The 11852-nt window shown below is 35.5% G+C and overlaps 1 protein-coding gene across 8 annotated transcripts in view; it reads left to right on the top strand.

Moving 5' to 3' along the window:
* WDR7 (WD repeat domain 7) overlaps window positions 1-11852 on the top strand; it is a 354164-nt gene that overhangs the window by 111439 nt on the left and 230873 nt on the right. For 7 of the 8 annotated variants that reach the window (XM_040478723.1, XM_040478725.1, XM_040478719.1 and 4 more), the window contains 3 exons: window positions 5221-5319; window positions 8044-8162; window positions 10071-10194. In XM_040478723.1, coding sequence (XP_040334657.1) covers window positions 5221-5319; window positions 8044-8162; window positions 10071-10194 — 342 coding nt within the window. The remainder of the gene's footprint in view (window positions 1-5220; window positions 5320-8043; window positions 8163-10070; window positions 10195-11852) is intronic. The other variant, XM_040478724.1, reaches the window with a different exon arrangement.

Genomic DNA, 11852 nt, shown 5'->3' with positions numbered 1-11852 from the left:
TGTGTGTGTGTGTGTGTGTGTGTGTGTGTGTGTGTGTGTGTGTGTGTATCTATATATCTATATCTATACCTATACCTATACCTATACCTATACCTATACCTATACCTATATCTATATCTATATATCTAGTAGATAACTCATGAACATAAAACAACCAGTTTAGGATAAGAAGTGGTCAGAGAATGGACAAAAGCTCTGAGTTCTTGGACTACAGTTCAACAGTTAGGGTATTATATTTCGTCTTTCTGCTCTGACTTCTCTTACCTTGGTTTTCTTTTAAACATTTTCCTCTCCTTATGTTTTCTTTTCCTGACTCCCACTGCAGTGCACATTGACTCACAATCCGTTTTTCAAGCTGGATTGCAAACATGAATATGCTCCTTTTCGATAAACTGTCACTTACATGTCGGCTAATACTTGTTCAGCTGCAAAATAATCTATACAGAGTAAAGACTTTAGCTGGGGATTGGACCTTTCATAGACATTTGGGTCTGAGAATAAAGATGATCTGGAGAGTTCAGCTAACATAATTTCTCATACACATTATCAGGGTATTTCATTGGAAAATAATTTCTTCACAGGAGGTTTATTTTGTCTAGCAGTGGGCTTGTTAATTCAGTCTTTGCCAATAATTAACATTTACTGACCAGTCATGTACTTTTTGATAGAGACAGTTTTTATTTATTAGATACTCAATTGTGCGCTTTATAAAACATCTCACTTGAGAAAGGGATCAGAGATGTCAAACTAACTTTTTGTTCATGGTTATACAGCCCTAAATCTGCCCATCGCTTTAGGCTTCTCTACATTCTGACATACTGTACTTCTCTTGATCAGTTCAGTAATCTCATGGCATAAGTCTTTCGTCTGTGTCTCTAGTGCTTATCTTGATTGTGACACTGTGTCTGTGCTGGTAGTTGTGTCTTTACTCAGTGGTAGGTGTGGAAGCAAATCTAAGCAATTTAAGGTTCTAAGGTTGTGTAACAATATCTGCTGTTTTATTTTTTAGAAATGTATTTAATTCAGGTTGTCTAAACTTGAAGTAGGAAGTAGTCATTGTTAAGTTATTTCAGGAAACATTTATGTAAATTAACCAATAATTTCTCACCATCTTTTTCCAGGGTCTGTAGCAAGAAACATATATGGAGTACATATATCAGGTTATTGGATGGACCTGAAGACTCCTTAAAATTTTGTGTTTGAATTTATATGCCTTTTAATAAAAATTGGCATGTCACTTTGGTCTTTGGAAGCTCAAAGGACAGACTTTTATTCTTTCTGTTCACTAATTTGGCACAAGTGCTTTGAACAGTGACTGGTACACAGAAGGTACTCAATAAATACTTGAATGAATGGATCTATAGATACCTTCTCTCTATGTTTCTAGTGTCAGTATGTCAGTAACTAGGTGCTGAATCTACAAGGCTGACATAACAAATCTCTGCCTTCAAGGAGCTTCTATGTAATGGAGGAGATTCAGACAAGTGTAATTTATGATAATATTTTAATTAGTTATTTGCTTTTCCTGCCAGACTCTCAGTAACCGAGTAACTTTGGTTAATCTTTATGAGTTCTTTGTATGCTTAGCCCAATATCTGGCACATAGTAGGGGCTTATTGTTAATTAAATGAAATAGAAAAATTTAATAGCCTTACTTTCACTGCAGTAAACTTCAGACTCTCCCCCCCAGCGCCCATTGTTTTGGGTCTTAGCTCATTTATGTATGTTGGATATTAGTAATGAAGGAGACCTTTTACAGAAGTGGGATTTTTAAACATTTTTTTAAGTTTTATTTTTTGAACACTGGCTGGAGTTATAGGCCAAGTCATTGCATCTGAACTTATTCCAAGTCTGATATAATCCAGTGGTGATCTATAGGTTAAGTAGAGTTACTATTTTTCAAACATTATCAGCACTTGTTAATTTGCCTTGATGTATGTCTGTCAGAACAGCATCTTGGGCTGTTAATTCGTTCTGCTTTATGGTAGGTGCTTATCCTCTCTATTTCCTGGACCTTTGTACTTCCTTATTGCCGTTAGACTTTTTGTGCTCTTTCTCCATGGTGTTTTAAGGAAGCCCTTTTTTCTGTAGACTGCTTGATCAACAATTTATCCTAATGCTTCATGTTGATTTAAAAGATGATGAGAATGCTCAACTCCCTGAGACATAGAAGTGTAGACATAAAGGAAGTTTATAAAAGGGCAGATGTTACTCTAAGATCTCTCTTGGATGGAAAACTTAGTGTGGAATGCCTCCTTCTCCTCTATCCACCCCTCTCCACGCTTCATGATTATCACACAGCTCTTTAGATAAAGTGATTCATTATTAAATAGTGTTAATTATATGTTAGTGTTAAGCTTTGGAAAAACTTCTTTAAGCATTGCGTTTGGTTTTACAGAAATCTTTATCTTCTAGATTTTTTTTTCCGCCTAAAAAATGTATTGAAAGGGCTGTTTGTGTTCTTGTGCCAGGAGGCTACTGAGGTTTAGACCAATAACTTGCTACCTAAAGTAAGTTCACTTTCTGTCCTTGATACATTCTTCATGTCACAATGGCAGTAGGGAACACTGGAATTCAGAGTCCGATTTCATATGAAGACTGAAATAGGCTTATTCAAAAACAGAAAACCCTGGGTATTGTACATGTATAGATGCTATCTAATGGGAAGCGAGAGAGCATGTGTGCACGTGTGTGTTAACCCCATGGGTTCAATTATCTTTGCCTATCTGTTCATGTGATAGTAAGTAGTCAGAGAGGCTCTTAGCTGCGAAATTAAGGAAATTTCCTAGGTAAAATAATAGAACTTATGCCACTTCTATCATCACTGGAAGTTGCATTGAGACTTTGCCCTTAAGTTTTACTAAATCCTTAATAAGAGAAAGCCAGTTGATCATTATCATTGCCGCTTTTTTTAAGAAACCAAATGCTCATTTATGCTTTATGGTATACATTTTTAATACTCAGTGCTACATATGACCTCTTCAGGTTTTTATTTGTCATTAAATCTTGAGCTTTTTATTTTAGAAGTAGTACTTTTTAAATTTCTGTTGCTGATTTTTTTTCTGTGTGTGAACAGTTTCGAAAGCTCAAGTAGAATTTGAGTATTCTCAATTAATTATAAAAGTAGTTCTAGATTCTGCAGTTTTAGTTATGAAGTAGGCTGAATGAAATATTTTTTGGTGATGCAGAGATTTTTAAAAACAAACTTACATGTATTATAAAAATAAACTTACATATATTGAACATTATTCTATTAAGACCTATTATTACTTATTCTAGCAATTTCCTCAGTAGCATTTCTGCTTTCCTTTATGCTGTGACTTAGAGAAGATGTGCTTTTATCCCACTACTTATTTGTCCTGGCCAGGGTAATGGTCACTCTGTCCTGCACTTTTATTCATTTGTATGGAATTTCCTCACGTTCTAATTCTGGTGTCCTCTCACTTAAGAGAAAAATCAGATACAGTCACCACAGCCTTTTGAGGGATGATGATAATTTCTCCTTTTCTATAATTTCTCTTAAAAAGGAAAAAAGTCCCACTTGTTGAAAATCACCAGAGGAACTTTGTCAACAATTTTGGTAGCATGAAAGCTAAAGCCTGACAATTTTCTCTTCGCCAACCAGGCTTGCCAACTTTTTTGCATAAGGAAGTGAATATTTTCTAGGCCATAATAACTGAATTCATAATTAAAAATGATTTAAAAAATGAAAAATTTATTAAGTGGAACATAGAAATATTTGAGATTTCTTCAGTTCGAGCCCCGCGTCAGGCTCTGGGCTGATGGCTCAGAGCCTGGAGCCTGTTTCCGATTCTGTGTCTCCCTCTCTCTCGGCCCCTCCCCCGTTCATGCTCTGTCTCTCTCTGTCCCAAAAATAAATAAACGTTGAAAAAAAAAAAAAAGAAATATTTGAGATTTCTTTATAAGATTACAATAGAATTCTTGAAGATCTTATGAAATATGCCATTAAAAGCTCTGTGTTTTTCATAAACATAACATTATAAAGTCATTTTAATTTCATAAGGAACAAAAAACAGGCCTGTGATAATAAAAAAAAAATATAATTTCCCAAATGAAACTTTCATATGTGCAAGATGTGCTTCTTAGGGTTTATGGAATTGGATTTCCTGCTTTTTATTACTGTTCATGTGCTTCTCTTAGTTGTGCTGTTTACCACCTCACGCGTGCCTGATTGACATTATGACGCATTTGTGTGGAAATTATGAAAAGTTGTTTTCATGCAGCTGTCCTGTAGCTACAAAGGAACTTCACTGCATGAAAAACAAACATATCATTCAGTGGACAATGCTTAATCTGTTCAGGAGCCCCAACCTATTGCTGTTCAATGACAGAAGAAAGGAGAGGGATTAATTTGAAGATGCTTGTGCATGACATATGGTAATTTCTCCATAGGAAGGAAGTGTCAAATGGTGACCTCTAAATCTTAACATTGACCTCCAGTTGTAGAATGTGTGTGCCATACGGTCTTTTTGCCTTTTCATATGATAATTTAAGCTGAAACATTTTCCTGGTAACATTACTTTTTGGGAGTGTGGGGTGTGGGTTGTTGCATGTATTATATAAGGATTAGAACACTCAGTAATTTATAATATAAAGCATTTGTATCATAAAAAATATTTTTTAAACTTCAAAGAATGAAGCTATGTTAGGGTTCTTCTCACAAAAGAACATATATTCTATACAAGTTGGTGTGTTTTAAATTGTATTTTTATAAAATGAGTGTGGAAAATTGAAATGATCTCAGTGGATGTTGGTTTCAGATGTTAAGAAAATAACTTACACGTAAAGTTAGGAAATAAATTATTAGAAAAATGTAGTCGACAATATGAAGACCAGCAAAAACTTTTCAGTATGTGGTACATTTTAAAAATTGGATTATATTTTTGCTAATCCTTAATGTCTGTCATTTTTTCATTGTAGTCTTAGTTGTTTTAGAACTGTTTTTTATATTAGCTGATACATTGATAAATTTGAATATTAAATAGAATTTGAACTACAATGTGGTTACTGTCCAGATGTATCATTTCCCTGCTGTAATCCTTGACGATCATGCCCTTCTGATTAAAACATCATTTTTCAGTTCTCCATTTACTATGTTTTGCTAATTTTGTTTTTCATTCTTCACTAATACTGAGCTTTTTTTCAGAAGCCGCTGTACCTCAATTCTCTCCTCTTTATTTCTTCTGTTTTCTCTGCAAGTTCCTGCTCCTGTCATTTCCGCTCGGTCTGATGCTGATCACTCTGGCTCTGACCCTGCTTCTACTCCTGCTTTACATACCTGTTTCTTAGTAAATGAAGGTATTCTCTCTCAACTTTCTAACAACTCCCTTTCAGTCTGTGCTTTATTCTGATATGACATGTTCTTTTTATCTAATTTATACATTTATCTGTTTTGTTATATGTGATATCCTAAAGTTTCCGTTTTATAACTTGATTTGCTAATGTCAGTGCTGAGGACCAGTTACGAAAATGTAACGCTACTCGTGGCTGGCATAATTGTGTTTCTTGTAATCTAGAACGCTGTTAAAGAAGGGCAGAGATGCCGATCTTTGATGTGAAGTAGATATTAAAAGGTGGATTGGTTTTCATAGTGATGTTTGTCATGTGATCTCTGGTGTTAGAACTAATGAGTTTATTTTGCATGTACCATTACTCTGAGGTGAGGGGGAGATGTGAGGGGCCTCTCTACATTCTCATATGAAAAGTCTTCAGAATGTTGATTAGCACCAGTGATTACAGACTGTGAGGAATTCACCTGTTTATCCTCCTTACTGTTTCTGTTTCTGGATGAGGCAAAAATCCATAATTTCAATTTTTAAGATGTAGTTAGACTACCATATTATCCCTGTGGATTTAGACTAGTTGTAAGTATATTTGGAGCTCTGAAAATGTGAATGGAATCCACAAACCTATTTTTCCCATGAGGATTATTTATACTGCCTGGAAGCCTAGCAGAACTTGTGACCTCTGACTTACATCCACTCTCTTCATCATGGGCTCAGCCTTCACCAGGATGTATAATATAAAAAGGAAGAAATTTACAAAATCTCAAACATAGCCCAGATTGATTCGGACTCTTTATTAAAAAGCAGCATTACCAGTCCATTCAACTGGAAAGAATGGTACAATATCCATTAAGCGTAGAGAGCTCATGTTCTAAGTAGCCCTCGTTTGGAAAGAAAACACAGGAACACCAAAGTGTAACTTAGTTTTTGTTTGGCTTCCCTGTCATAGGCATGTACTAAGGTTAGTATGTTAACACTGGGTTTTAGCAAGAATAGTTAGGTCATGTTTGTTAAGCTATTGTGAAAGATAGTAATTTGTTCAAAAAAAAAGCTGTTGACTTTGGACCATGGTGAGAATCATTATCCTATTAAAATTTAGCTCATAAATACGCTTCATACTTTCATGAGACATTAAAGCACTTAAAGAAATTATTAGGTGGTAACTTATGTTTACATATATATTTGCGTGTGTATAGATATATATGTACATATCCTCTATGTATGTATATATATCCTCTTTGGAAAGAAATTGTAATCTAAAATGTATTTGCTCATCACCTAAGTTATGTAATCATACATTCTCAGTTGATGAGAATTTTCTTATTGAAAGGATGAATTTTTAGATAGGTGCCTTATCTGTCACTCATTCTCCTTCTCCCCCTTTCTCTCTCTCTCTCTCTCTCTCTCTCTTTTTTTTTTAACAATCCCAGTAATAGTTTTGAATTTTATGGTAGGGTTCTTATTATTTTATTTTTTTAATGTTTATTTATTTTGAGAGAGAGAGCGCGCAAGCAGGAGACGGGACGGGAGAGGGAGACACAGAATCTAAAGCAGGCTCCAGGCTCTGAGCTGTCAGCACAGAGCCTGATGCAGGGCTCAAACTCATGAACCGTGAGATCATGACCTCAGCTGAAGCCGGACGCTCAAATGACTGAGCCACCCAGGCGCCCTGGGTTCTTGTTGTTTTAGAAGACTACAGTTTAGATTACTTCAAAACATTGATTTGTTAAAATTCTGCGATCACAGACAACCCAGCTTGTATATGGTAATAGACAATTCTTTTTGCATTCATTCTTGGTCATTTTTCTTGAAATATTATCCCCAGAAGGTGTTATGGTAATTATTGTGGACTAATAGCGGCTTCATGCGTGATTTGGGAAGACTGAAGCATTTATTGTGTATGTATTTTTCAGACACCTTTAAAACAGGGTTGAAATGACTATTTGAGAATGTCTGGGTAGTGTTGCTTTTAGACATCGCAGTGACTTACAGTGCTTGTTTTCTTCATATACTTAAGTTTCATATTATGGATTAGAATTTTGGAAAAAATAACTTTTACTCCCATAAATTAAAGTTAATGATGCTTAAGATTTTGTAAATTTTAGATTATCCAGTTTTTATTTTATGAAATGTCTGAATTCATATTTCCCCTCAAAGTTGATGTTATGTTACTCAGTTATGATTGTGATTAAATATCTGGTTCACTTTGTAAGAAAAGAGGTCGATAAGTATTAATTAAAGGCCCTGTGACAGACAAGAGAAGACATCTCTGTTGACTGATAAGGTGGTCATACACAGATGGCCAGGCCTTAAGTGACATGAACTTATCTTTGGATATCTGTGTGAATGCCCTTTTAACTGAAAGTGGTTTTAAGTCTATTACTCTAGTACATGTTTATTTCTACACTTTCTCAACCCTGAATATATTTTATCTTCGAGGGACTGTTTAGAAATTTGTTTTCCTTGTAGAATTTGAATGTACTTTATGAGGAAATTTATTTTTATTTAAGACTTTGAAAGTTCTTATAAGTACCAATTACTTGATTTAGAGATGAACTACATTTGATATAATTCTTTGTATAAAATATCTAATAAAAGTGGAAATCCTTAACAATACAATTTAGCACATTTGCCTTTTTTTTTTTTTTTTTTTTTTTGGTTTTTGGTATATTTGAAGAAAAATCTTTAGGGAATGCCAAAATGTTTAAAGTATTTATACTATGTTACATTTTAACAGGATGGAGTCAGTTGGCTGCTATGCATTGTGTTATGCTGCCAGACCTGCTGGGATTGGACAAGTTTAGGCCTCCACTTCTAGAGATGCTGGCTCGGAGATGGCAAGATCGATGCTTGGAGGTAACGTCGTTGTGATATGGCTAGAAAACAAAAACATGAACGCATTAGACATGTGTAAATTGTTTTTTAATGTTTATTTATTTTTGAGAGACAGAGAGAGACAGAGTGTGAGTGGGGGAGGGCAAAGACACAGAATCTGAAGCAGGCTCCAGGCTCTGAGCTGTCAGCACAGAGCCCAACGCGGGGCTCGAACTCACAACCCATAAGATCATGACCTGAGCTGAAGTCGGATGCTTAACCAATTGAGCCACCCAGGCGCCCTAGACATGTGTAAATTTGAGATGAAATGGTTAATACTTATCTAATTTCTTTTCACCAGTTTATTATGTGACAGAAAATATGGGTTTCTGATTTTTTTTTCTCAGTTTATATACCAAACAGTAATGTTACAGCTTGCGAATTTCTTTACTTTTTAATCCAGTGAATATTTGACAAAAGCTTTCATATACTTCCTGGAACTGTTTAAGTATTGGTTTTTGTATGGATTGTACACATACATCCATGCTCACATACACCTCCCCCCAAATCACACACTGGGTTGTAATTACACCAATCAAATTCTGAGTGAATAGCCATTGTCCAGTGGAAGGTACTGTGTTATAATAAAAGTCTTTGGAATTCGAAGAGACCTGGGTTTAAATATCAGTTCTGCCAATTATTAACTTTGTGACCCTGGGCAATTTACTTAACCTGTTTGAAGCTCATTTGTAAAGTGGGGATAATAATATATTCCTCATGGGATTGCTGTCAGGATCAAATCAGATAATGCAAGTGAAACAGTAAGTACAGAGCCTGACACATGGTAGGAGCTCAATAAATGGTAGCTGTTATTTTGTGTTAATGGACTTCTGCTGTATTAGATACTGCTTGGAATATAATATCACCAGGAACTTGGAAATGTTTTATAGGGATTTCCTTTATTATGGCATTTGACCTGTCTACCTGTAGCAGTTTGTATCATTCAAGATTTTGAACTTATCAAAATATAGATATTCCCTGCATCTGGTTTCCCTTCCCTCATCTCCAAGTGGAATCGCACCATACTCAAATCTTCGTGGTTTTGCATTGAATTGTTTTTGAATTCACTTCAAAAATCAGTTATAATTAAAAGGAATTTTTATTTAAACTCTTATCAGACACTGCTGAGTTACATTTTCAGTTATAAAGAGTTAATAAATTGATTGATACACCACTTGACAATTGACTAGCTTCTTTGACTCTGTGTTTTGTGGTAATTTGCCAAAAGAACACTAAAACTGCAAAATAAAAGTTGTGTGCCGCATTGAAGGAAAAACTGGGATGATGTAACTTTGACAACTAGTTTCCTTCTATAGAACTAGTATTAGTACACAAGAATGTACTTTGCTTATTTGTTGAAAACAAATTGTTTAAGCACGTCTTAGGGACACATGAATCGTGCGGAGTTATACATAAGTTTGTATAAACAGTACCGATTTAGCATATATCATACAAAGAAACTCACTAGATAAGGTTAAATTTCTTCAGGCAAAAAGAGAAGATACATTTAAGTTCTAACAGTGACTTTCAACAGGATCAATGACACGGAGATTTTAAAGTGAAAATGCTAAATGAAAGTGCAAGAATGTTTCAAAGGCTTTGGAAAATGAAGTTTTAAACCCAATGCTGTGTAAATGTTCACATATTCTGTCTATTAGTGTTAAAATATTTTTCAGTGAGCTCATTCATTAAAATGTCTTTCATTTGCCCACATCCAATTTATTCTACTTTAAATACTTAATTCACTATTTGGTCTGTAGTTTTTCTCCCGTAAATTAATGTGACTTGTATATTTTCTAGCTTCATTTCATTATGAACTTTCCAGTTTTTAAACACCTCACCAACTGATCTGCTTTCTGTTTTTTTCATTTGGATCTGTTTCCTGTTCAGGTCAGAGAAGCCGCGCAGGCCCTGCTTCTAGCTGAACTGAGAAGAATTGAGCAAGCGGGACGGAAGGAAGCCATTGATGCCTGGGCCCCGTACTTACCTCAGTATATGGACCATGTCATATCACGTAAGAGTTCTCTGCAAAGCTTTCCGATTTCCGATGCTTAGGTACGAAGAAAGTACTAAACTCACAGATATGCTCACTACTACTTATCAACAAAAGTGAGTCATTGAAAGTCACAATAAGGGATCTTTGAATTCTATGCATTCATTTTCCAAATCCCTATGGTTTGGAGTTTTATTTTATTTTATTTTATTTTTTATTTATTTATTTTTTAAATGTTTATTTATTTTTGAGAGAGAGAGAGCGAGCATGAATAGGGAAGGGGTAGATACAGAATCTGAAGCAGGCTTCAGGCTCTGAGCTGTCAGCACAGAGCCCGACGTGGGGCTCGAACTAGGAGCTGTGAGATCATGACCTGAGCGGGTCTGCCGCCCAACCAACTGAGCCACCTAGGCACCCCTGATTTAAAAAATATATATCAGAATATTCTCTAATGGACTGACCTCTTTTTTTTTTTTTAATGTTTATTTATTTACTTAGCGCACTCAGGGGAAGGGCAGAGAGAGAGAGAGAGAAGGAGAAAGAGAGGACCCCAAGCAGGTTCTGCACTGTCAGTGCAGAGTCTGACTCAACGCTCCATCTCACAAACTGTGAGTTCATGACCAGAGCTGAAATCGGGAGTTGGACGCTTAACTGACTGAGCCACCCAGGTGCCCCTCTTATAAAATTAATCCCAATCAAAAATCCTACTCTATTTAAACAGTAGCATCTGTCTCTGTTGCATTATTATGCTTGTGGATGCCAGCGTGTGGTGATCTGATGATATGCAAGTGCAGTAGAAGGTAGATCCTTTCCAAGTTGAAGTTGGAATTGTGAATTCTTAAGAAATAAAGATTGGGTAGAGTTAGACCAGTGTACTGTTAAGAAAGAAAATTCGTGAAGATCTTTTAGAAGAAAATAATTTGAACGGATTGGGAAAGACCTTGGGAAAAGTTCTTGAAGGGTTTGCATATTTTTTGCAGCATAAAATCTTTGTAATCATGCTGCTAGGCCAAATGCAGTATAAACAAAATCAGTTTTATTTTATTTTATTTTATTTTGGTTAAATTCTTAATGAAACTTTTAAAACTTTTTACTTTGAAAATTTGGCCTGGGTTTCAGGTGCTTCGTTTTAAATGGTTTTTGCCAATACGAAATTCTTGGTAATAAGATGCTCGCTATACGTGTCAAGACAGACAATACATGATAGTACAAGAAGGATGTGAAAACAGGATCCCAAAAGGACTATAATTGTTATAACTGGTATAACTCTACCAGCTGTTTGTCAGTGGTGACTCTCGTATTTGAAGAGCCCTGAACAGTGCTATTTGTTCAGTAACTTGTGGCTATTAGTTTTATAATATTCTGGAAAACAGCTCATCAGCTCATCATAAACTTTATTGAATAAAAGATGCCTCAATTTAAGGACAAACTATGAGTAAAACACTGTAGACTACATTGAAGAGGAAACATTAGCAAATCATCAGAGGTCCTTTTGAAAGGAGAACGCTGTTATGGAATATTTAGAAACCATTTCCGGACACCTTTATTTGGAATGGACTGCAGTGGGAGAGTGGGCTGAAGCAGAATGAGTAGTTGGGCAGCTACTATGGAGGGGAGATGGGACCCAGACCTAGATGTAGATAGAGTGGAATAGAAGGTATTTCTAAGGCTTGATTACG

This window comes from Herpailurus yagouaroundi, unplaced genomic scaffold (genome assembly GCF_014898765.1).
Source record: "Herpailurus yagouaroundi ecotype Mexico unplaced genomic scaffold, PumYag 142, whole genome shotgun sequence".
NCBI classification, from domain to species: domain Eukaryota; kingdom Metazoa; phylum Chordata; class Mammalia; order Carnivora; family Felidae; genus Herpailurus; species Herpailurus yagouaroundi.
The sequence above is the reverse complement of the archived record's forward strand: the minus strand, read 5'-3'. Positions and strand labels throughout refer to the sequence as shown.